Genomic DNA, 27,037 nt, shown 5'->3' with positions numbered 1-27,037 from the left:
CCGAGAGAGGAAACTTTTCCTCAGCAACGCTAATTATTTTTCCATCACCACTCCGTCACCAGTGAGAACTTTTGTCATGTCGCCTTTGCAGACAGCAAATACAAGCACGTAGCGCTTAAGTTGTTGCGAGCGTGTTTGCACAATTAATGTTTCGGAGATAGCTTTCTTTGCTTCAACAGTTTACCCCTGATTTTAGCAAATACTACAGCTTCGATATCATTCACGCACCAGCGATAGGATCGGCTCTGAAAGTTTGCCTGTGCAAAGGTATTTGATTCCTGTCCAAAATATGCATATACATTTAAAACAAATGAAATAAGCAATCTCTTTAATCAGCCATTTTCTCTGTATCAGAGAAGTGCAGGGTTCCCCCCCCCCCCCCTCCTGTTCCGTTTGGGACCGAATTGTCAATTGGCTGACATTATCTAAACAAGAAATATTAAAACTAATTAAAGAAATGTCTCTGTAAAATCTTGATAAGGCTGAGGTTATTTCTCTCTCTCTCTCTCTCTCTCTCTCTCTGACTGCTGCTCTGTGCTCTGTTAGGAGACTTGCCACAGGCTTGTCTGAGCAGAGGAAGTTATGAAACTCCTACTGCCATATCATTTGCACAAGGAAGTTTCAGCCTGTTCCTCTGGCTCTGTTGACTGGAGTCCATAAAACAGCTTTATTAAAAATGACACCATTCCACTCTGTATTTGCTCAGTGGCTGCTCATCTAGATTAGGTCACATGTTGCTGTGTAGTGCGGCCAACAATAGCTAGAGTTTATGACAGATAGCAGCTGTCTGGGCTGACTGCGTTGTGATAACATATTGCATACTGTACATCTCTAAATCTGCTGCCTTCTCGTCGAGATAATCTGCTTCTGTTTTCAACAGAAAACTGTCTCAACCACAATTCAAAAGCAAGTCAGCGCCGTTCCAATTTCCTGTAACCAACTGCACACGATAGTAAATCATGAAGCTGAAGTGACACGGCGAATGCTGCACCAACTCCACAGGGTTGTTCTGAAGAACTGATGTAACATTGCTACCATGCATTGCAGAAGTTGAATTCTCGAGGTAAATACTTTTGGTGAGGCAACAGCCACGCGTTTCTCAACCAAAGCGTAGTTTCGTCTCGATAAAAGGCCTAGGATCTTTAGAATCAAGATAACGCAAAGTGTCTGCCACGTATGTTTGTGCGCGCTTCCAGGAGTGCTTGTGTGTGCATGCCCATGGATGTATAACATAAGACCACAGAGGGAACACAGAAAGGGAGGGGTGAGCATTCAGAATTATGTTATGGCTGCCTCCTGTTTAGCTTTTCCCAGAGCCCCAGGCAACTGGAAGGCATCAAGGACACCTGGGTGCGACTTTATTAAAGTATGAAATGAGAGGTCAGTGACGCGACGGTCCCACACATGACATCCTGCTGCTGGCCCTTTCTTCCCTGCCTCCTCCCCTCAGCCCAGGGCTCTGATGACTCCGCTATGAAAGTCTGTTTCATTAATCCCCCTGAGGGACCCCTCAACTGCTCTTTCTGCTGCTGATACAAATTTAATTCCTGATAGGTCTGTTAGATGGAAGCCGCGTCTATCAAGGCTTTTAATTAATGTGGCACTACTCTCTGTGTATCGCAGTGTTTATCTGAAATTCATGACCAGGGCGAGGACGGACGGGATTGTTCAAAGATGGCTTGTTTTCCCTTTTTGGTTGAAATGTGAATTTTAATTAGACACGGTTGTTACTCTAAGGGGTTGTAAAAGGGGGCTCTGTGCTTGTTACAAGGAGGCATGTGTGTGTGTGTGTGTGTGTGTGTGTGTGTGTGTGCATTGTGTGTGTGTGCCACGTAACCGCATGCTTTATGTATTCACTTACTGTCACACCTTTCCACTGTGTTTATTTTTCTTTATTAATGCTCTAGTATTTTGAGGGAAAACAATGTTTTGAATAGGTTCAGGAAACTACCTACAAAAGTGCAGTTGACTGAATTCTTTGGGCTTCACTGTAAATCCACAGCCTGACAATGGGCTGGCCCGACAACTGTTTGTATTGGCAGGCTATTTTCAGCCTAATAGCTGTACAGTATCATTGTCAGCCTCTTATCATGGCAGCTACAGCCCTTTCTGACACACTGACACCTCACTGGTATGTGTGTACATGTGGCTATCTTTCTGTGTGTGCACTTGTTGGCATGCACACACATGTATGTCTGCTAATTAGGTAGATCTTTACATGTGCTTTTTTTTTCTTTTTTTTTTAAATGGATGTATTTACTCCTCCTTGTCAAAATGTGTCAAACAGAAAGTGTTTTTTTTATTAGTTGATCTCCCCCACCCCTTTGTTAGCAGGCTTAGAGGAGAAAATGTCACAAAGAAAGGAGAGATCATGAAAAGCCCATCTCCAGCTGCATCCTCGCTCTCTAATAGCACGGACAGTGCCTTGAGATGATTCTGATGGAAGATTATCATTTGTGCATCGCACTTCTTAGCGCCATCCCTGTCCCTGAGTCTCACTCGTGTTAAGGCTAATTTGTACGGTGTCCTTAATGGTTGTGTTTGGGTTAGTTCTGAGTAGCAGAAAGCCTTTAATTGTGAGGTTTAACATTTTGCAATTAAAATCTCCCCTCATTGCTCTGAGGAATGAATGAGCCGTCTTTGATGTGCTTTAATCAGCCGAGATGTATTGTAGTTTAAGAAGCATAAAGATGCCAGATACATTTCTGATTTTAAATTGACACACTGCTTCCACCTTTGAAGATGATACTTTTTTCCCCCTTTTTCTCGCTGACATAAAGCAGCGAAAGCTCAGTCCCTTGAACCCCACTCTCAGATTCTGGGGCACAGATCTCTATCTCCCATTCTAAAGTGGCCAAACAGGATTAGGAAGAGGAGCGCTTCTGTTTCACCAGGACCAAGGAAGCGTACACAATTCACAATTCACCAGAGCTTGACTAAAGATCTTAGATGCACACTGTGACTGTATCAGCTGTTATTTTCTCACCTGTTAGAGGAGCTTTTAGGCATCCTCTGTAAGACATGCAAATACGATCAAAAGAACTTTTTTGAAAAGCACACCCCAATACAAATTCTTCTTCTGATGTTTCAATTTTCAGTTGTTTTTTTTTAATTGCAAATTTTTTGTTGTACCATTAGCAAACGCCAGACAATGTAGATTATGGCGCTTCTCTCCAGAGATATCCTTGTTTTGCTGTATTGTTGCTGAACAAAAAAGCTCATTAAGATCACAGGGAGAAAAGGAAAATATTCTTATTGGAGAAAAAGAGGTGGCAGTTTGATGAGGGCTGATTGGGAGCATCTGGAGGCTGTTTTCAGAGGACCTAGCCCTGAGTGAGCAACCCTGGCATTTAAGTACGGCTCGCTCCTAGAAACTAAAAATCTCCCAGCAAGCAAATTAACGGGAGCAGGGATTTGGTAATAATGGAGGTTCTCGGCTTTTGTTTCACCGTGACAGATGGACAGTGTGTGCTCAAATTGAATTTGGCTTTAATTGCATTGTGGCGTTTATAATTTATCTGCTCCACAGATTTTGTTTACAGGTTTATGGGGTCTTGAAATGCGTGTTTGCTCTCTTTTTCTTGCACTTTCACTGTAAAATGTAATTGTATATCATACTTAAAATATAAAGTGACCTTAACTTATTTCAGCTTACTCTGTTGAGTCTCCTCACTTAAACCTAGTAAAGACAACTTTCTACTGAGGCAAGTAAACAAACTTGTCAGCAGCAAGTTACCTATACTTTGAAGTATGAGTGAGCAAGAAGCGTCTGCTCAACCTGGAGAAACTCGGCAGCTTTCGGCACCATTCGGCATTTCTCGTTGAGTGCACATGCGCAGTTGCCATGTTTTGAATCAGGCGGTCAAATCTCAAGCGGGAAGAGACGTACTACTCCTGCATATTGTCACGGTAAGTTTAACTGGTTTTATTGATTGCAAATGCATTGTCGTTTTTATTTGTAATGTCATTTATTCGTTAGTTCAAGTTTGGAGGTGAACTTTGTGTTATTGATTTAGCCGTGGCTGGGACTTTCAAGCCGAAATTCTGAAGTTTATTTAGTGGCGTTTTGTTGTTGCTCGAGTCGGTCCTCACAATGCCGCGTTTATATCAAACGTGAGCTAACGTTAACGTAAAGATTAATGTTAGCATTTGCAAGCTAAAGTCAACCAACCCTTCATGTAACGTTACGCGATGCAAACAGATAACTGGAGCTTCAGCGTGCTTATTAACGGTTGAAAAAGCAACTCTGCTGATCTTTCAGGGTCACTCTTCAACAAAGAATGAGTTTGTCGTTGTCCATTGCTCCTTTTTAACTTGGTAGAGATGCTTTTAGTTTACTGTTGTCCCTTTTTAAACTGGTCACATATGTAACAGTTTAACTGACTGATTTTGTTGTTTCTTTTGTAGGCTTTCATTTCTGAAGACTGAAACCTAGCTATGCATTGGAAGTGTAAGTACTGCTTGTTTTCTTCTGAAAAGAGGGCTCAATTATTCAAACACTACCGCTTAAAACATGGAAGCTATGCCAGGACTAGTCCAATTCCATGCCTCCACACAGATTGTCTGTGTTCATTCAAGTCATTTAATGCCCTAAAAGTGCATCTAACAAGAAATCACTCCCATGAAGTACATGATGGGCAGATGAGTGGAGCTGATGAAATCCCTGTGATATTCCATTGTCCTCTTTGCAATTTTGAAGAACCCTGCACAGAACTGACTTTTTTTTCCCATTTGCGCCAACATCTTAAAAATAAGGAAACTGTGAAATGTCCATATGAAAGCTGCATTTTTGAGAGCAACGTCTACTCAACATTTAATGCTCATAAATGTAAAGAGCATCGGCTTCCCAGTCAGAAGCGGTTGAAACCTGACATTGCCTTGAGCAGTACACCTCACAATTCAGATCCAGATGTGGAACAAGATGTACAAGAAGTTGAGGATTTTTCAAGTGAGGAAGAAGCGAAAATTGAAAATTTGGATCACTTACAGCATCAACTGGAGCATAATTTAGCCTCACTCTTTCTTAAACTGCAGGCGATCTTGCATGTATCTGACATGGCAGTACAGGAGGTAATTCAACAGCTAAACCAGCTTGTTCTTCTCTCAGAGCCCCTTTTGCATAATGCCATTCAGCAAATTCTCAGTGAACATGGTGTCAGTGACGATTCAGTTGTGAGAAAGATTGTGAATGCTGTCAAAGAGAATAACCTGTTATTGAAAATGACTGATGCTGGCCAGTCACTGTCCACAGCTAATAAAAGAGCCTCCTACTTTCAGAGGGAATTTCCTATGGTCATGCCAGTTGAATACAAACTTGAAAAAGACTTACAATCACTCTCTTATGTGCCAATTCTGAAAATGTTACAAAAACTATTAAACAGAGCTGATGTTCTAGATAAAATTCTCACACATGAGTGCACCGTTGATGGATTTAACACTTATAGAGATGGCACTCACTATCGCAGGAATGATTTTTTTAAGACTGAGACCTTAAGGATTGCACTTGGCCTTTACATTGATGAATTTGAGATAGCCAATCCTCTGGGCACTTCCAAAAAAAACCACAAACTGTGTGGTATTTATTGGGTTCTTGCCAATCTTCCCTCAAAACATTGCTCCTGTCTCCACTCTATTCAGCTAGCAATATTGTGCAGAGCAAGTGCAATCAAACAGCATGGCTATGCAGCTGTCCTTCATCCACTTCTTCATGATCTGGTCACTCTTGAAAAACACGGTGTCTATGTTGAGCAGTTAGGCGAGTGTGTGAAAGGAACTGTGCTCTATGTGTCAGCCGATAACTTAGGTGCTCATTCTTTGGCTGGTTTTCAGGAGAGTTTCACAGTGCAGCACCCCTGTCGATTTTGCATGGTGAAGAGGAGTGACATCCAGCAGAGAGAGGTCCGATCAGGAGCATATGAGTACAGAACCAGGCAGGATCATGACAGGCAAGTTTCTGAAGTGTTAGAAAATCCAAATCTGGTGAAAGAGTATGGTGTGAAAGGCCCTTGTGTTTTAAGCGACAATCTTGAACATTTCCACACTGTCAAAGGCTTTCCACCTGACATAATGCATGACCTCTTGGAAGGTATTATCCCTGTTGAGATGTCTCTGTGCATTAATGACTTGATCTCCAAGAAGTACATCACCCTTGAGTCCTTGAACAAAGTCATCAAACATTTTCCTTACAAATTCACTGACAGGACTGATCAGCCTCAGGTTATCCCAGCCACATTTGCCTCTAGAGGTACAATTGGCGGTAACGGCCATGAAAACTGGGCACTCACAAGACTTCTTCCACTCATGATTGGTTTTGATGTCCCAGAGAATGATCCAACATGGGAAATTTTAATGCTTTTGAAGGACATCGTAGAACTGTCAGCATCATTCAGACTAACAGAAGATTCTCTTGACTTCCTTGATGCCAAGATCTCAGAGCACAGAGGTTTACTTTTAACAGTATTCCCTCACTTCACATTGCGCCCAAAGCACCACTTTGTGGAACATTATCCACAGTTGATAAGGATGTATGGGCCGCTCAGACATATGTGGACAATGCGCTTTGAGGGAAAACATAAATTCTTCAAACAAGTCATTCACAACACAAAGAACTTCAAAAACGTCCCACAAACTCTGGCTGTCCGGCATCAGAGAATGATGGCATACCATGTAGACTCCTCATTTTTCAAGCCATCCATCCAAATGGACAAGGTGACACTTTCTTTAGTTTCATCTTTACCCGAGAATATTCAGAACTTGTTGAAACAGAGGTATGCATCTCAGAACACTGTCCTTGTAGCATCATCTGTGAGTGTTGATGGCATCAAATACAGTCCAGATATGATTGTGTCTATTGGTGCTTGTTCATGCCTACCTGAATTTAGGCAAATTCACAACATCCTTGTCATTAACAGTGATATTTTGCTTCTGTGCAAACATATGACATCATGGTATAATGAGCATCTGCGTTCTTATGAGCTTTGCAGTCATGTGTCCTCGATGTCAGTCAGCATGCTCTCTGATCTGAATGACCCTTTTCCTCTGGCAGCCTACAGAATCAGGGGCAGAACATTTGTTACCCTTAGACATTATATTTTGTGCTGATTGGATGGTGAAGATTTTTATGTCAAGTGTCATGAGGTAACTGAACTTATTTTTTTCCTATAGAATCACAGCCAACAAAGGAGATGAAACTAAGGATAATTGTCCATGACAATGACATCAGGAAAATTACACTCTCTGGGAAACCACAGACACTTGACTCACTTGTTGAACAGCTTGAGGAGAAGCTGGGTCTTCTGTACAAATTCTCCCTCCAGTATGAGGATCCTGATTTTAACAATGCCTTCGTCAACCTCACTGACATTACTGACCTGCCTGACAAATCCACCCTAAAGATAATCGCACTGGTTCCAGCCCCCACATCAAGCATAGCCAGCACAGCCAGCACCGATGACACCGAGATCCTCTCTTTTTCCTCCCCTGAAAGTCGGTCATCTCTTACTCGCTCTCCATGGCCAGACACTTTTGACATTCCTTATTTTCCTGTGGACATCGAGTACAGATTACGCCAAGGGAATCTTCTGTATATGAGAGACAAGACGTATCTACAGGTATCCAGGGACATGAAGCATGAGATACTTGAAAAACTTGCTGAGGCAATTTACAGCTTCAAGGCATATCCCTGCGATCAAGAATTCAATGATGTTGCAACTGCACTGATTCAAAAACATCCATGCCTCACTGAACCAGGCTCTGTCAATGGATGCAACAGCTGGAAAAATAGCATCAAGTTCAAAATGGGAAACTATCGCACCAAACTGCGACGAGCTGGATGTACAGATGTGACTGTAAATCAAGGGAAAAGAAAAGGCCAAGCTCCTCAGAGAGGCATCAAAAGACCCAAACGGTTTGAAATCAATTTTCTACCCAATTTCCCTGATGGTGAAGATGAGACCAGTATGGAGTTCAAACGAAAGGAACTTGTAGAAGAGATGAAGAAACGTCGTCCACCTGCTGCTCTGATAACCAAAAACATGGACTCGACTTTTGCCTTGAGAAGACAAGAGTTGGTGAACTTGGAGCCTCCAGTGAAAGACACAATGGAAAGGTGGCCAGCACTCTTTACAGAGTGTCAGGTAATTGAACACTCTTCCTCTCTTTTATGCGTTAGTTGTTTGTTTTTTTTTAGTTCTTTGTCTTATCTTTGATTAACTTACGGAATTAGCTTCAATGTCCTACAAGTGAAAAGTAGTCCTAAGATGTTAAAGATTCCTTCCAAACATGTTTTAAGATGTACATAAATTCTTTACTTTTTTTCCACAAAAGTTATCTTGATAAAATCCTTAAAATTATATCTACTACTTCTCGTTGAAATCCCTATTTTTTTCTGCAGTTGAATGCAGAATCCACCTTTCATTGTCAAACTGCACAGTGAAGCCCAAATATTCAACTTCAATAGGAACACTAAGAAAAATGTTTTTGAGTGGAGGTTGACTTCATGATTTAAGAAATTGATCACTGTAAATCTGAGTGCTGAAGTGTCTCATCATATAGTAACAAAACACTTAATCACATGGGCAGAAACAGTATTGTACTGGCCTCCAAAGATTAGATACAGATTTCTATTTTTTGTTATTCTTTAATGTAGGTGAAATATGGCTACATCTTGAATAATAACTTGTCATACTTTTCCTTTAGATTCTGGCAGAGTTCTGTCGCTTGTCAAGCAAAAACCTGAATACAGAATTCTTCAAAGAACTTGACAAATACACTCCTCGCTTCTTTGAGATCTTCAAGACCAAGGGGGGAAGTGTTGGCCAGAAACTTAAGACTTATCTGCAACAAGTCACACCAGAGGTAAGTTTCACGGATACAAAAAAATTCATTTTTTATCATGTGGGGAACAAAAAATGCAACCCCATTGTGTATGCAGAGGTATTAATTGATTGTCCTTAACCACAGAAGTGATGTGTGTTTGATATGATTGTTTTTTGTTTTGTTTTTTCCCCCCAGAGTACAGATGTTACTGCGAAGCGAACAGCTGTCCTCCGTGGCCTTCCTGTCATCCTTGGAGATGAGAACACAGACTTCTTCATGACATGCTTTGTAAGTCGTCTATACTACTAAATTTTTATTCCACACCACAGGATGTCCACTCTATTTAATTCTCCTTATGTTACTTTGATAGCTTTAGGTTAAGTTATTTTACCTCCACACAGCCTCTAATATCAGAATATCACTTACTTTTAGTGGCTGTCTTGTGTTTTCTGCCGTAGAAATTCAAGATAACATCTGATATGTAATTGTGGCTGTATTTCTGCTATTGCTGTTAGGACTGCGATGACCCAGGCATATCTCACACCCCCATTGGAATCCTGACCACTGTTCCTGAGGACGAACAGCTCTCCCTTGACTCACTGCACCTTCAGACTTCAGGTACCGCAATCATTTTGGAAGGAAGAATTGTGATGGATGACCTTGAAAATCTTCCACATGCCATGTGCTTGCTCTTTGGACTTACTTACGCCCTGAATTTGGAGTACCCTCAACAACTGAAGTACACCTTTGACTTCATTCAAAGGGTGCTTCTCTCACTTGGACATAAATCCCTAAAACCAAAAATACAATCACTCAAAAATCTTCTGATGCAATGAGTGAATGTAATCATGATGTGAATGTGACTTGACATCTTGGGTCACATTGATGCCTTTACCCTTATTGGAAAAGTGATATTTTTTTCTTGTTTGAGCCTTTTTTGTGGGAAGGAACCTCATCACCCATTTTAGACTACTGAATGTTTTTTATGTTCATGAGGAGAAAAATGAACACCTACTTTCCTTTTAGCTTTTGTTTTTCCTTTTGTGTTGATGCTGAAATGATCGTGGTGATATTGATTACCAGGTTCTGGAGCAAGTTCTCTCTGACTTAATATATTTCGTAAGTCAAGCTCTGCTGCAGTTCTAAACTCAACCACTAAGAATTAAAATCAGAAAGCTCTTAGCAGTTTTTAGCGGGAGCTGGCTCAAACATAAGAATTACAGTTGCACATTCAGTTGAAATAATAGGTGGATTGTAAACAGTTGAGCAATGTCTGCTGTTCACTTTATTGATGTTAAGATAAATGTTAGACCCTGCAATTGACTACTGAGTTTATCTGTAGTTCACACTATAGTCAACAGAGATATTTAAGCAGGAATTCTCAAAGTTTTACTGGAAGCATGCATTTCATGTCACCTTTACTCAGTGGGTTGCCATTGTAGACTGCACTTTAAGAACCCCTGTATGTAAAGTGTGTTCTGAACAAAAAAGTTAAATTATTAAACTTTGTTTCCATTCAAACTGTTGTCTTTCTTTGTTTCTATAGCTTATCACTTTAAGTTCATCTTACTTGAACATATCAAGGCAATCGGTTTCCTGATATTTTGCTAGTAAGGTGAATGCTTAAACTTGTAAAGTTAACTTATAGTTTACGAGTACTGCTTAATTTACATAACTCATGAATTTAAGTAGACAAAATTGACATTTTATAGTGAAACTATCTAATGATTTTGAGTTAACTTTACTCAAATTTACTGGCACTGTATGACTTGTCTGAATTTATATTTTATAGTTAACCTAACTAATGATTTTTAGTTAACTTCACTCAGGTTTACTGACATTATCTGAGTTGTCTAAACACAGTTATTTTCAGCTTTAACAACTTAAAATGAATTATCTACTTTACTTGGGAATTTTGAGGCAATCGGTTTCCTGACTTTTTTTAAGTAAAGTCAACTTATTACATTTTACAGTGTTCCCTCTCTTTTTTCCTCTCCCTCACTGTGTGTGTGTGCGTGCGTGCGTGTCTGTGTGTACGTGTCGGCCAGATCCTTTTTCATCCTCCACTACAGCAGGATAAAGGACACTGTAATTCTCTGAGAGTGTGGTGTTCATTACCGTAGCAGTTTGCCCTCCAGGGTGAATGTGTTCAATAAGCGAGATTGTCTTTTTTCCAATATACACTTAAACGGTATAAGATTGCAAATGTAAGCTCTGTAGTGCCCGTCTGCTCCAATGCTCAATGTTCAAATCATTTGGATCACTTGGATAGGTGAACACAATATAATTAAATATCTCTCCTTTTGAATAACTCCTGCACGTGGACACAAGGACACGCATGTTAGCAGACAAGAGGGTACACTGGCTCATACAGGCGCATATATATGCACACAAACCGATCCGTTCGGTTGCTTTGTAGGAGAGCAGAAGAGGCTACTTGAGTTATTTTCTCCTGGCGCCTACATATGTTGAAGTGCATCTGCGTCCAGGTGAGCCAGGTGGTTGCCTCTATTCCTTTCATGCAAACACAGGCAGACGCTTCAGATGCAGAAAGCGCACTTTTGTTTTCTTTCTCAGAGAAATGGGCACAATGCAGCCGAGCTTAGCGCGTTAAGTCTGACATGTTAAGCTCGTCTTTGCTGTACAGCGATGACTCAAATCTCATTCTGGCCACGATTGCTGCCGCTGCTTTGTCTCATTAATTTGTACGATGTATCTTAGCTTTGGATTTCTCCCCTCTTCGACAGACCTCCTGCAGCATCTTGCAGTGGTGATAAAGATTATATGCTTGTCTCCCGCTCCATCTAGCTCTTCTCTCCTCTCCTTATCCTAGCCTCTGCCACCCTCTAATTGATGCACCCCTGCCAATTTACACTTCAGCCCTGGCTCTGACCCCTATTAACTACCTGGCCTCACTCTCCCAGGGAAAGCACTGTGTTCAGGGAGAATCCTCCACCCCCAATCAACTCCTCTTAAGACTGCCGCTAAACACATTTTCATACTCAGCCAGCGAGAGGACTCCATGCTCTCGCCAACTTTTATCTGGATGAGTGAAAAGGGATAAGCCAAGCGGTGCTGCTTTCCTCAAAATGCGCGGCGGCCCACAACACGGCAGTTTATCACTGGCAAGCCTCACGGTCGTTTCACAAAAGGTTATTTATTTATTTTATCCACCCGTCCTTAGATTACTGTCCTAGTAACACTGCACCAGCAACTTGTCATTGTCTCCTTTTTTTTTTTTTTCCAGTTGTCCTAGATCAGGAGTATTTTGAGGAATGTCCGCTCTGTTCTCTGTACCTGTCCCAGAAGTCAGCCCATGTGGGTTTTGCGAGAAAAGAAAGAGAGAGTGGCCTGTGCGCGCCAGCAGCTTTCAAGTCGTGTGTCTCTATCAGCTAAGGCGTATTTGTGGTGGACTTAGCCACGGCATTCCTACTCCAGGTTTCACTTGACCTGATGTTATGTCATCATGAGCGTTCTCTGGGGGTTCAGACTCTGCGCTGATTACAGGACAGCAGATAATCACTTGTGTGAGTGTGTGTGTGTGTGTGAACTGTTGATCGTCTGTGTTTATATTTAGATAACATGGCCAACTGAAGTGGACATATTTAGAATAGCAAGTGCTGGGACGCGGACACTTCAGAGGGGTTAGTCACGTAGTTACATTTTTTTGCGGCAGACATGGTATGTGTACAAGGTAATGAAGTAGGGAATCGTTCTGTGTTCTCGATTAACAGTAATCACAAAGCAATTGAAGCGTGAAAAATGAATTTGTTTCTTCCAATGCAAAACAGTTTCACAACACACACAGCAAACTTATTAATTACACAGTGTTGTTGAGCCGGCAGAATATTATTATTTTTAAAAGCCGTCATGTTTTGTCTGCTTAATTGTAAGGTATTGCACATTTCCTCCCATTGAAGTTGAAGAGAGAGAGAAAAACCGAGCAGTCAGTTTTAGGTTTTTTTCCTCCTTCAGCTCCACTGAGTAGCATTGTGGCTGTTTAGCCACTTTTCTCTGGGCAAATTGTTTTTGTGACCCATGGAATGTTAGAGGAAATGCTTCTTTCTCATTGGCGGTCCCCCGGGTGTGGAGGCCATGGCCCCTGTCATCAGCCCCAGTGCGCACACACACACACACGCACACAGACACGCAAACACAGGATCACTCTTTGCAAGAGGAAAGCAATCCACCACAAGAGAGGGACCTCCAGGCCTTTTTATAGCACCAGTACTTTCCCCCCTAGACTCCCAGACGTGACATCACAACAGCCAGAGATAATTTTCAACGGCATCATCATAACCGTGCATGCATACTTAGAAAGACACCCCCATTCTTGCTCTTGTTTTTTTTTTCCTGTTCACATCTTCCTTTCTTTTTTGTTTTCATTTCAGTTTATGTACAGGCTTATCATTAATTAAACCTCTCTTTGCAGAAATAAACAGACTCCAGACAGTCTTATATTTTTTTTTCCCCGACTCCCTGAAAGAGAAGTTAAAAAGTAATCATGAACAGTCCCAATTCGAAAAGGATTTCCCTAGAATGCGCAGTGAAATATGCTCCTCAGATCAATTAAGTGTTTACAGCCTGTAAGAATCAGCAGCACAATAGAGAAGCTGTCTCTTCTGGACCCCGGAGGCTACCATAGCAATGTTTCATTAAGTGCACTCACTCCTGTGGCCCCCTATAAACACACATTAATTAAGGCACACAGAAACACAGTCTCTGAGCTTGCACTATGGTAATGATGATATGACCCCAAAAGGAGAGGTGCACCAGGGGTCAGGGAATAAAAGCAGGGAGCGTTTAATGCCAGAGCTTGGCTGATCTGCAGAAACACGGTCTTAACTGGTCCAATTCAAATTAGGCCAAGATTTGCTTAACCGGCTAATTTAGATGTGCATGAATGTAGATTCATTTCCAGCAGTGAGTATGGCTAGGGTGTGTTTTCTCCTCCCATAAAAATAATGATGAGGGTCACGATGACAATTTTCTCGATGTCAGCAGTCAACGCCTGCTATAATAAATTATACACACTGACAAAATGACTTAATAATAATAATGCCGTAGTCTGTGGTGTGTTTTCATATAAAAGTCAAAAAGTTTATTACGCATTGTTACATTGCCAGTCTCAGAATGAATAATCACATAACCATCAAACAGAGCTCTCATAAATTTAATAAAGAGGCGATGTTTTATAAATGTTATTTGGCGTGCTGCTGTGTGACATTGAGGATTTGCAGAATTGTATTGAAAAGCCTAATACCAGCTCTCTCTGACTGGAGATCAGTGCTTGCTTGCTCATCCCTCACATCATTTTAGCTTCAATAGCAGTCACCTCCCATAGACAATTTACGGTGCTGTGACAGTGGCAAATGGGTGTCATCAATACGATCCCAAACAGTGATATTTTGTTTGTTGGGGCTAAGTGGAAAGTCCCATCCCATCCTCTCAAGATCTGCAGCTAGAGGCCAGGGGGCTGGTATCCATCTTCGTAACAGTGACTATGTTGGAGGAGGAGGTGAAGGAAGAGGAGGCGAAGAGATGGAGGGGAGGGAGGCAGCATGTCAATGAGCCTGCCCAGTGTCACCGAGCACCACACAGAACAGCCATCTGGAGAATCAAAGACTCCTACCATCTGGCTGCCTCACCCACTCTCTACCCCCACAGAATAAGAATCAACCAGATAGTACATAGCCATAACACTCCTTGGCCTTTTGGGTGGAAAAAAAGTCAGGTAAAACTGCATTCAAGTGGGGAAAAAAAAGGAAGCCTTTCAGCGTCCATAAACACAGTTAAAAAGAACAGGTTTACTGTTAAAGAACGGGAAGATCAACCCGACCCTCCTCCTCTAAGCCGTCACATGTTAACATCACACCTGAAAAAGAACATATGCTCATCCGACTGCCAAACCTGATATTTGCTAATTCCATTTTTGTCACACTCTTAAAATCAATCTCACATCTGCTTGGAGAACACATGTCCGTTTTTCAGATCTGCAGTGCGCATTTGCATAATGCACAGAAAAGTTTTGGAATAACAGTGCTCAAACTCGTCACTGTGTTTTACAACAACAGTATAATTTTTATGATCACATTTCAGTTTTGAAATGTAATCCAAAATGCGCCTTAACTAGTGATTAATTCTCGTCACTTGTGCTGAATTTATGAGATTTCTGTCTGTCGCCTTTCCACTTTCATTAGAACCTTTTACTTTTTTGGCACTTTGAGCGAGGTTTCGTCCTTGATTCTTTGCAGATATTAAAGTTTTCCAAGTCTTAAGTTTTGCTCAAAGTTGTGCAAAAAGCACGAAACTGCAACACACAAACAACTTAAAGCTCAAAGGATAAAGCTTAAAGGAGTTCTTTAACATTGAGCCCGTCTTGCTGAGTGGGCCTTGGAAGTCTTGATTTAAATTATGTATGCTCTGTAAGTATGTATTTGGCAGGAAAGAGTGGTGAGAGGAGGAGGGATGAACGCTGAAAAGTCGTCAGCCATATTCCAAAATGCCATTTCCGTGTTGCTGAGGTACCATTGTTTACAGGGCTTTGATGGAGAGGTGCCCTGATCGCCACTAGCTGTTTCTCTACCTCTCTCTTTTTCTTCCCCCTCTTAGTTTGAGAGAAATCTCCTGACGCTGTAAAATGGGCAATGATGACATATGTGGATGCAGGCCTGTTCATATCTTTGTGGGGCCTTTAGGGAAATAAATATCTGAGAACATTCAGTGAAATGAAGCTCACTCAATAAATCACCATGACACAATAAACACTTCTGGCACATGAGCACCCCCCTACCCACCATCCCCTGGTGCCCAGCCCCCTCGCACGCACACACACACACACACAGCCACACAACACAACACAACACACACACACACTCTCCACTCAGACACCACCTACCTCTCCCCGCCTCTTCTTGTGCTACCAAATGGTGCCTCCCCACAGGCCAGTAAATCAAATCCCAGCACAAATACAGTGGGAATTTATTTGGAATGGGCTTTTGTTCTCTTTAACGCCTGATTGTTAGGCCGACTAGGTCGCATGATAAATTTTGAGCAGGTTGTTTCCGTGCAGTCGCTGTGTGCCTGCTGCCCCCTGCACCTAATGTGAATCACACTGCACTCCTTTGACCGTTCACCCGCCCCGGTGGAGATAACAGCTATTTTATTGAAAAGATGTGAAGGAAATTACCCCACAAAATCTATTTTTTATATCGATACGGACGCTCTGTCCACCGCTAGAAAAGATGACAGTGTTGTACGTCGGGCAAATTGTACAAAAATCATTCTAAAATTAATACCATCATGCGTTTCCGTCACATTTGAGGTTTGACTTGAACTCCCGGTAACGTCATCAAAACTTTTATATCCGCTCGACTGTACATTTAGCGCCAACGGCTGTTTGTTTGATGCGCCAACAGATCTGGATAGAACTCGCGCGTTCATTTTGATTTTCTCTTAACGTTTGTCTGGAATGTTCGAGTGCCAGATTTGGCTCGGAAACTTGGCTGCGGTCACCAGAAAAGTTCTGATTGAAACGGACAATGCAGCACGCCTAATGTGAATTTAATGAAACGATTTAGCAAATGGAAAAAGAAAAGATTGTTGGGTTCTTGGCGGCATTAACGACACGTCCCGACACCTTGTGAATGACACTGTTAGACGGATGGAAGGCTCAGCTTTTCCCTCTGACTCACCGACAACCAGTCGGTCTCCAGTGGCAGCCGCTGTTTATGCAGAGGTAAAATAAGCAGTAATATAACAGAGCCCTAATGGGTTTATCAGTGTTTGCTATGGTAACCCACATGGAAACAGCCCCTTAAACAATTATATTTTTAAACCGCTGGCCGGGATGTATTTTGCTTTATCTATGGGTACTGTGGATATGATTGCTCACTGTTATAAATGGCACATAGTTAGTACACGGAGAGAAAGACGTTGTTTACACTGGGCCTCATGCGGTGAATCTGTCCAGTGTAAGGTAATCTGCAGTAATAAGCTCCATTTGTTTTGTTTAGCTTTTAAGCTGAGGGAGAGAGGAAGGGAGAGGGGAGAGCAAAAAAAAGAAAAAAGAAAAATCTCATTTCAAATCCTACCCACCTTCTTATCTCTATTTGTTCAGTTGTTTTTAATGCCACATACTGAAAGAATTTCAATGGCTGTTTTGCCATGAAGTCATTTGTTATCCTTCAGCGGGCTTTCGTCTCCCTATTGTGTGACAGCCCCTGAGTGCTCGAATCCTCCAGATGGAGCAGGTCAGACACACACAGACTCACATACACAAGGAGACACACACACACACACACACACACACACACACACACACGCTCACAGGCAGGTTCACACACTTTCTTTCTCAGTGCTTTGACATAGATCTACTTGCCTTGTGACATATACGGAGATGATAATGTCATTTTTGGCCATTTGTCTTCCCCCTACTTTTCTTTTAGTTTGGAAAATGTGGTTGTTAAGAGCTGCCTGGCACTTGCAGCAGCTCACGCCATGTTTGCAAACAGTCCAAATGAAAATGTTTCGCAGCAGTATTCTCATTTTATGCATATTGTCAGGCATATTGTCAAAAATTTGTGGACTCGCACAACAGATGCAGCTGACTTGTCTTACTTTGCTGTTAAGTTCTGCCCAGAAAGCAAAGCAACAGGGATGGGAAATTCTTTGTTCTGGAAGTAAAACACATTATGGTGCCTTTTATTGACTGTGTAAATAGTTTCAGCAAAGTTATCCTCTTTGAAATGTATTTTCTTGTCTCATCTGTCTGACTTTGGCTCTTGTTTGTTTTCCTTTCTCTCTGCTGTTACATGTGGCGTCCTGCTTGCTTCCTGTTTGGATCTTCTCATGTTCAGGTTAGTAATCTTTGTATAACCAAAATAGAAAAACATGCACCTAAGACTACACTTAATTCCTGTAATAAGTTATGACTATTTAATTTTTTTCCCGTGCTTTCTGCTTTTCAAAGGCTACAAACTCTCCCTTTGTAATTTAATACTTGCATTCTCTGAATATTTGCATGAGGCATGATTTGCAAGTTTCAGTTTTATTTTTTATGACAGTCACTATAAAGCTGAGTTCCAGGGAAATTTACAACGCGAAAACAACAGGTGCATTTCGGTGATCGTTCACTTTCACTTGCCTGCGATGGTAATAAAGGTAAGAGCAGGTTCCATAACAAGTAGAACGTAATAACCGTAACAGCCATCCTTAAATGATTTGATTGACTCACGCTAGACCTCATCGCTCTATTTTAAACCTAATGGAGTCTGGGTATAATTTGGCCAAGCCTTGATTGACAGCCCCTTTCTCTATCTCAACAGTAACCCCTGACGATGTACATTAGAGTCGGATTAAAGCAAGGTGCTAACGCATATTAAAAAATTAAGCCAAGCCAGTGGACTGGCAAAGCTCCCTTTTTTTTTTTATACCTCTTTTTTTTCCCCTTCCTCTTTCCATTGTACCTCCTTTTGGACGGTCTAGCATTAAAATTCAATGGCGTCAAGTAGTGATAGGGACTTGTTAATACAGCTGCAACTTGCCCTTGTGGAGGAAATCAAATGACACAGTGCAGCAGGCCAGGGAGGAAAGACTGAGAGGACATTATGCTGCTTCCACACCGCCGCCGCCGAGCCTTGCAGCACAGACGCAAGGATACAGCATCAAATATAACAATGTAGCCTTCGTAACTAGGTGCTTAATTTGTCAAAATGCCTCACTTTTGTCTAGGGCATATTTTACTGTGCCTCGAGCCCTTGGCATATTTAAGAGGACCCTGGTAGTTTTTCCTGCGGCAGGATACCAGCCTTATTGTACTGCTTCAGCTGCTGTAAATAGTAGTAAATCTTTAGCGTTGCATTTATTCTAGCATGACACCAAAGCCTCCCCACTCAAAATGATTGAATGTAACTTATTTGATTCTGCTTCCCTTCATTTGGGGATTTTGTGAAGAGTCTGGTTTGAAGACAATGAACTAACAAAAGATTGTTTTAACAGCTGCATGTCTTTGATTACACGCTTCTTTGAAGTATCACTTTAACTTAGCCTTTGAACTTGGATAGAGATCAGAAATGAATCGAGCTTCTTTTTGATGTGAGAGGAGGGGATTTTATTGTTGAAATGTTCATAAACTGCTTCCAACCGTTTAGCGAACAAGTTCAGTGTTGATTTTTAAATTGTGGCAGGAGAAAGAAGGGGGAGGCGCAGGGGTTTGAAGAGAGGACAGGAGGGAGGGTGCTGGTTTCATGTTCACGTGCTCCCAGTGACAGAGATAGCAAAACAGCAGCTTTTATTCCCTTAGAATGGACTTTTTAGATACGGTCCTCAAGTTACTCCAAAGTCTCGAGCCCCACGTTTGCTTGTGTGGCTCGTTAGGACAATATGCCATCCATATGTTTCACTAAATGATCATCATATCAGTTTTCCCTCCTGTAAAAAGAGTCGCACGTGCGCCGAATCTCAAGACTTCCACCTTCCTGTAACGGTTATACTTAAGCTGCTTGCTGCTTTTTGACAGCAGTAATAACGTGCATTTGAGGTACTTTGTTGTTTTGGACAAAACTCAAATTCTATTAAAGGATTAAGTAATTGAACACTAATCTAAAGGACTTGAGGTTTCTGTTCTTTGGTAATGCCTTTAATCTTGGCACAGTTTTAGAAAAGGCAGTGAAGTAGTGAGTCACTGAGGGAAAAGCAGATTAGTTCAATTTCATGTATTTTAGGGGAGAACTACACTAGCTTTAGATGGATTACTGTTAAATCAGTGAAATGAAATGTAATGACGCAAAAATGTGTCTATTTGCATAAACGCCAAGCTTGGTGCTTCCTCAATGGAAATTAGCTGCAAAAACTGAATCACAGGAATTATGTGGGATGCCTGTAATGTGCCACAAGTCATGCTTTTAAAAACGGTAGCCACAGCGCTCTGTTACGCCGTTAAAAAAAAAGAAGAAAGAAACTAAGTGTTCCGATTCTGAATCCTGAAATCCCCAAAGTGCAAATTTCACACAATACCAAATTTAGAAATATAACACACGATCAGCTATAGGCCATTGTATCCTTTTTTTTTTTTTCCATCATTTCCAAATTAATCATGCTCCAAATCCACTCCTATTGTTCAGTTTTACTGTTAGCAGTAACAATAAAGAAACAAAAGTTGGAGAAACTGCTTGCCCTACATCTGTCATTGTCATTGAGAGACTGGCCATAATACTTTATTTATATTCTGTTCTGGAGATACGTGGTTTCGGTTGTAAATGTTCATTGATTCAAGGGCAGACAAATACACCCCCAACACCCTGCGATGACCCACATAGAGCGATATGTGAAGTTCACCATCTATTAGAATAACATGACAGGCACAAATAAACGGTATTATACGTTTTGTTACCCTTGCAGCCAACTCAAATTACATTCTGAATGTCGTCCACTCAATCTCCTCTCGTCTTTTGTGCTTTCTTTGATATAAATAGACAGACATTCAGGGGTCTAAAGAGTGGAAGTTAGAAGAATAAAAAAGGAAGAGGAAATTTAGATATTTTTAAATGATGTCCTACATTTTGTCAGCTAAAATCAGGATATTGCCTGAGCGGGGAGAAGCCATGTTCTTCAGTTGTCAAAAGGCAGTAAGTAATGATTAAAATAGCAGTGTGAAACGCGGGGAGATTAAAGTGATGCTAATGATAAGTGAGAGAAGAAAAGGGCAAGCTATATTTTAATTCCTGGGAGAATGGTTAATGACTTCTATTGCCTGAGATTAAACTAAACCTGTCTCATCAGCTTTTTCTGCTCGCTGAGGAAAAAAAAGCCCTCTGCACTTTAATTTATTAAACTCTTTTAAGGAAGCACATTGATCTACATAGGTTAAACTTTCAAAATTTGGGCAAAAAGACGCCCCATAAAGCTGTCACGCAGGGCAAAGCTGTTGAGTTGCTCAAGGCACACTATAAAGAATTCATTATCTCCAAACTGCCACATTTAATCAGAAAATATCAATTATTTAAAAGGGGAGGTTTGCTCCTGTTTAGAGCATCAGGTTTTACTGACACCCTGAATTATACTGACACGTTGAATATATTTTTCTGCTGTCACTGTGATGCTGCTGTGAACTTTTATTTTTTTTAAATACCTTTGGCTCGGTAGATGTGCATTTGGCCACTCTAACGGACTCTTTGTAATAACATCAATGGAATAATAAAATCCAACAAGTAAAATATTTATCTCGTGTCCTCAGCTTGCTGGAACGACCAGGACTTGTGCTGTGTAAATTTTTCGCATGGCATTAGCACAGAGGCTCCGGTGACCTCTGTAATGAAATGTATGGTACTGTTGACATGGCATTACAGCGATTCAACACTGTTCATTAATCTTTGTTTTGCTGGAGCCCTTCTGGCGTATCCTTCGCCAAGGTGCGGAGCAATGCCAGAAATTGTAAGGCTCACCACATATTTCTGATGGCAATTAGCATGCATTCCGATCCACTGAGCCCCTCGCATAACAGCCCAATCCTTACAGCAGCCAGAGTCTTTATCAGGGCCCGGGTGATAGGAGTCATTGAACATTCTGCTGACAGCAGATTATTTTTGTTTTTATACAGATGTCAGGCTTGAGTAGGTGGTGTTTTCCACTCTTTCCGTGGGACTACGGGCCCCCTCAGACTCTTTTATTCGCAGATGACAGAGCAATGCTAAGTTTTTCTTTTCTATTCGCACTCGCTGCTTTAGCCTGTCTGTTTCCCTCCCCTTGTATCTTTCCTTATCTTAACCTCTGTCATTTCAGGTCTGGAAATAGGTCTGATATTTAAAGCACTGGTAAAGAGTAACTGTCATCCCTTAGAGGACAAATAACACTCCAACGGCACTGAATCCTGTGTGCCTCTGTATTCTCGCTGGATCTGTCAGCAGGAAGCAGGCATGCAATTAATAAGCCTTTTACCTCTAAATTCACAGTTCTGCCAAGTGTGTGGGGGGGTGGGGGGGGGGAATGAAGAGCCATTCTTACAGATATAGAGACAATTTCTACAGATGTCTATGAAGAGAGGAAGCACATTTTTTAAAGTGCCAACTGATGGCTCATGTATAATCGTAGTAGCCGTGATTCTGATCGATATCATCAATGGCTACTGCTGCCGTGCAGAATTTGATCCAGGAGTCTCATGCTAATGTTCACGCCTGTGTCAGACACAATGTAATCTCTTCTTTTGGATCAATGACACTTTTTATGGTCTCATCGCTTTTCCAGTGTAGGAAGTAACACTGTTCTTGAATCGCATAATCTGTTGCACGCAGAAAATCTCTAAATTTGCTGACTTAGTCACCATTTCAACCGGATAAATTCAATGAAAGCCAGTTTCTCCGCTGTCTTTAAGATGTACATTATAAAGTAGGTTTGTGCCTCCGCAGTGGTCGCTGTGCATAACCACTACCTTTTTTTTTTCTGACAAATTAAAATTTTTCTTTGGAATGTTAGTGATTTAAATCTCTAGATTTGCCCGGAGCCAGAGGAAAATGTCTCTTTTATTATTTTGTTGACATATTCGGGATGAATCGAGCTCCCCACCACCCCCTCTCACCCCTTGTTGCGTAAAGTAATATCTGTGTTTCTGGGGACACATTACAATAATGCATTAAGAAATCACATTAATAATGCACATATTTTGTCACATATTTATAACTATCCCCCAGACATCAACATGTCACAGTTGTTGTTAGATCCCCTTTGGTTTCAATTAAAATCTCGCTGAGGCAATAAAAATAGCCAATTAAATTGGAGCAGGCTCTTCAGAGGTACAATTGGTCTGATTAGATTAACCTTGAACATCAATTAGGGTTAAAAATAAGCTTAAATGTATATTAATAACTGCCCACCGTCTTTGATGTTAGACTATACTACACTTGTATCGCTCATTTCCCCTGTATTGATTCCGTAAGTGGCATTATTTCAGTTGATTAGCCTGCATTATCCTTTATTTTCTCTCGTGCGTATTTGCAGCTTAATTATTTTGACCAGATAGCGCTCTCGTTGTGCAACATCGCGACTTCATTATCTAATTACAGGAGCGAGTTTCCAAGTTACAATAGACAGTAGAGATGTGACAGTGTACAGCAGGCTTCACTCTACTTATCATTCAGCACAAGACCCTCAAGCAGGGTCACAATCCTGCTTTTACAGCTGTAAAACTTCTCCCTCTTTTCACACACACTCACTTCTCTCCAGTGGTGTGTCAAGCTTTTCTCACCACCAACCACCACCGCTGCATGGCTGCCTTCAGTTATTCCACCCCACCTGGTAGCTAAGAGCTGAGCATCCAGACGCTAAAAATATGCCTGACGCTTAATGTCACACCCCCCTGCCACTTCCAGCACCCGGTTCCCAAAGCCCAGACTGGTGTGAAGGGAGGGAGGCGAGCAGACATCTTTGTAATTCTTTTAATAACATGTGTAAATGGGAAAGGGGCCTATCGGTCTTTATCAGGCCTGGCGAGCAGAGCAGAGCAGCTGATACCACCTAGGGGCTGGGAAATGCCTGATTCATCTAACAGTCCGTGAAGCTGATTAATTTCACTCTTCATTAAGAATGTGTTGTGGCGTCTTCCCCGGACTTGAACATATCTCTGTCCCTTGGTCGCATTTTTGTGCCTCTTCTCCAGCCTTTTTTTCTCCCTCTTTCCTGGGCAGCGTTAGCAGCGGCGGCCACCCTCCTCCTCCTCTCTTTGCGCCCTTGGCAAATGAAAGGTCAAAGACGCTGCAGTGATTAATGAGCAGTAGACTCTGGGATCTCTCTGTCAACCCCCCGCCAGTCCCCCTCCCCGCCCTGCCCTCCCCGCTCCTTGCATTATTTCATCTGCTAATCTCACACAACACTACTTAGTTAGTATGTTGCAGGGAAAACAGTGCTGTGTGTCTCTGCCGGGCTGCGGAGGCACCAACTCTGATTAACTTTTCTGTACGGCGAGGGGTAAAAGAGAGAGGGCATTCTGGAGAACAGGGGAAGGGGAGGCAGGGGGCAGCGCTTACAGAATGTTTTTGGGCCAAAGAAAAGGTGCGGTAGTGTAAATGGTGGGCTCTCAACTCAGCTTTTCATCTCAAGATGTTGCTACCAAGTCTAATGATTTTAGTAGTGTGCTCTCAGCACAAAAACTCTCCTTCAGAAGCTTGGCGGTTTTATGGTGTAATTGAATGTGAACGTCACAGCTCCTTTCACAGGATAGATGACACTTCATGGGCTCAGACCAACTGTTTATTTGAAAAAGTAATGAAATATTTACTCTCCATTGCAGTACAGATTAGCAGCAGTAATTGACTGTGACAGAGGTCTATGCACAAGTATGTGCACATTTTATAGCGAGTGAGAGAGGCAGCGAGAGAGAGAAAGAGTTAGAGGGCCCCTCATGTTTGAATGCAGATCTTCAGCACACAATAGGCCTGTTAGTGAGGCTGAATTTCTGCCTGTCACTTTCTCTCCACATGTTGCTTTTTCTTTCAGAGATAAGTGGGCCTAATGCTGAACAAATAGTGGAAATCAGAAGCCACTGAGAATCATTTGCCTCTCCTTTTCCCATGGCTCCCAAACAGACACCCAGACGCACAGACAGAGGGAGTGACGATGAGAGAGGCAGAGCAAGATGGAAATGGGGGGTGAAACGGAGAAAGGGAAAAAAAAACTCAATGAGCAAAACAATTTTGTCACCACAAGCAGATCCAATTGAAAAGTCTCCTGGAAGGGGAAGAGCTGGAGTTGTCAGATCAGGCCATGGCAATGAATGGATCCAAGCAGGCTAAATTGGCATCAGGTGTGGGCTTCCCCTGGCCGGTGATAGGCTCCCACATTGTGCTGGCTAGACATTTGGCCATTTTCAAATATAATGGGAGAAATGAATGCAAATGAGTGAGTGGACCGAAATGTATTTAAATGCAGATTGAATGGGGGGCTCTGCGTAGCGCCTGATAACAAGTTGCTTTAGGAGAAGGGCCACATTGTGTTGGATCATCCCTCCAACCCCCACCGCTCCGATCCCCACACCAGCAGTCCTGTTCTCTCTCCCTCTGTCGCACTTGTGTCTCATAAGGGGCCATTGTTCACTGGGTAAACTCTCTCAAAACTATTTACATTACTCATTTATTTGCATTTCAAATATTTTGGGTTCTTTCTCTTTCCCATATATTGCAGACACACATGCTGCCTGCCGCCTAGGGCTATCCAGTAAAGCAGTAATTGCAAAAGGACAGGGGGCTGTGGCAGCAAAAAGGGTGGGGTGGGGGGGGGAACACAACACATGGAGAAAAGGCCGGAAAAGGAGGGGTTCAATCATTAATGATAATGTTGCTTATGTCCATAGCCTCATTAGAAGCAGTATAGCAGCTAGTAGCATGTGTTTCGCAAACAAGTTCCCCCTGCCCACTGCCGGTCGACCGCTAGCCCACGGCGATCCATCTTCTCAAACGTCTCCTTCCCATATTTAAGGAGCTCTTGTTACAGCCTTTCCCAGACCTGTGAATTTATGGTGCACTCCGAGCGGTTAGCATAATCGCCGGGAATGCAGTCATTTCAGCGGGAATGTGGGAATTAGGGCAGGAGAGAAAAGGAAATCTGTGGCGTGTTAATTGAATTTCATAAGAATCCTCTGCAGCAGCTCTGCCTTGTTCACAGGACAGCGTGGACATGTAGGACTCAAACTGTCTCCCTGGTTGTTTTTATTAAATTCTCATCTCCTGTCTTTCAAAGCCTTCTGAGGAAAACATAATAAAGTATTTATCTATACAAACCTTGAAATTAGACACAACTTGCTTCTACAACCTGTTATTTTTTCATCTCTCCGGTCTCACAAATTGAATAAGTGAAGAGTAACAAGAGGGTGTGTTCTCCTCCTCAAAAAACTGCTTTTTGTTTTTATCCTCATCTGCATTTAAAATACAATTTACATGCAATTAAATTTGATTAATTAGCGACACTAACCTCTGCCCGTCCTGTGTGCACATAATGTATCTTGCATTTCAATGTCAGCCAACTAATGTTTACTTCAACTTGTGTTTTTCAAGAGCCATCATTATGTTTAGTATCCACAAAGGCATAATTTGATGCAGTTAAAAAAAATTAGATTTTCACATATTTGACATATTGAACCCTTCAAAAATAATGACAGGCTTGGCTTGGGGGACTTTTCTTAAAGAAATAACTTCTGTCTGACTTCGTAATGTACTCTGTGTTAGTATGCTTTTAAACAATACGACATCATTTCCAGAATGCCATTTATGTAAAGTTCGCCCTGTTAGCATAGGGGCAGCTGGGGCAGCGACTGTAGAGATGCTTCAGTGTCCAGAAGTTTCCATGCAGTGATTAATAGGAGAGGTAATGTAGTGGGGAAATGAGTAAACACTCCCTTGCTCCTGGCTTTGTGCTTCAACGGCTTGATGACAAGGGCAGAGCAAGGTGAGAATTAAACAGACCCGCAGAAGAAGTGGAAAAGAAAAAAGGGAGAAAAAAAAGGGAACAACGGGCTGGAGGGAGGAGTGAAGCATGACAGACCTGGGCAGTGAGTGGGAGTGAGGAAAAGGGCGACTGGGAAGAAAGAAGGCCGCCTTGACAAAAGTGGAAGTGGAAGTTTCTCCTGAAGAAGAATAATTAAAAGCGCTCAAGGGAGGGCAGTTTTAATTTCACATGTAAGGGGCTAAAGATTTCATTTAAAGGCGCGGCGAGCGGAGAGGAGGTTAATAAGATGAACAAAGCAGGGAATGTGAGAACATACAGTGTGAGGAAGCGCGTTGGACTTTCACCTGACACGTTTTTAATTATTGAACCTCTGATATTTCTCTGTTGAAGAGAGGGGGTAAAAAGAGAAGATTAACTGATTAATGGTCATGGTAACCAATTACTCACTCATGGGGAAATAGATTTAACTTCACCAGAGTAACACTTCTCCTTGGTGCTAAACGTCACATCGCCTCCAACACCAAAGCTAAAAGCACACTCCTGGTTGTGCTGGCAGTCTCAGTAGCTGCCTACTGGGAACACAACCAGAGCATTGCATAATGCCTCCTTCTACAAAAGTGAACTTGCTTCTACAGTCGAATATGCGCTCTTGATCACTGAAATCTCACTCCATTAGTGCTATCTGAAGTTGATGTATCCCAATTATCATAATAAGATCAGCTTGGTCCCATACTCCATGGGACTCCAAACTCTCTTACTGCCACAAAATGATCAAAAGGACTTTGTGAAC

The 27,037-nt window shown here is 41.9% G+C and overlaps 2 protein-coding genes across 3 annotated transcripts in view; both read left to right on the top strand.

Moving 5' to 3' along the window:
- dachd (dachshund d) overlaps positions 1–27,037 on the top strand; it is a 97,490-nt gene that overhangs the window by 15,438 nt on the left and 55,015 nt on the right.
- On the top strand, positions 3,640–10,785 carry LOC127537174 (sterile alpha motif domain-containing protein 3-like). Of its 2 annotated transcripts, XM_051959079.1 has the most exons (7): positions 3,640–3,909; positions 4,408–4,450; positions 5,830–5,945; positions 7,165–8,135; positions 8,698–8,856; positions 9,013–9,105; positions 9,333–10,785. In XM_051959079.1, exons 3-7 carry the CDS (start codon positions 5,915–5,917, stop codon positions 9,651–9,653), a joined length of 1,575 nt encoding a protein of 524 aa, XP_051815039.1. In that variant the 5' UTR covers positions 3,640–3,909; positions 4,408–4,450; positions 5,830–5,914; the 3' UTR covers positions 9,654–10,785. The 2 variants fall into 2 exon arrangements, with proteins under 2 accessions (XP_051815039.1, XP_051815040.1); XM_051959080.1 differs by lacking the exon at positions 5,830–5,945.

The sequence above is a fragment of the Acanthochromis polyacanthus genome, chromosome 14 (assembly GCF_021347895.1).
Source record: "Acanthochromis polyacanthus isolate Apoly-LR-REF ecotype Palm Island chromosome 14, KAUST_Apoly_ChrSc, whole genome shotgun sequence".
Lineage (NCBI taxonomy): Eukaryota > Metazoa > Chordata > Actinopteri > Pomacentridae > Acanthochromis > Acanthochromis polyacanthus.
The sequence above is the reverse complement of the archived record's forward strand: the minus strand, read 5'-3'. Positions and strand labels throughout refer to the sequence as shown.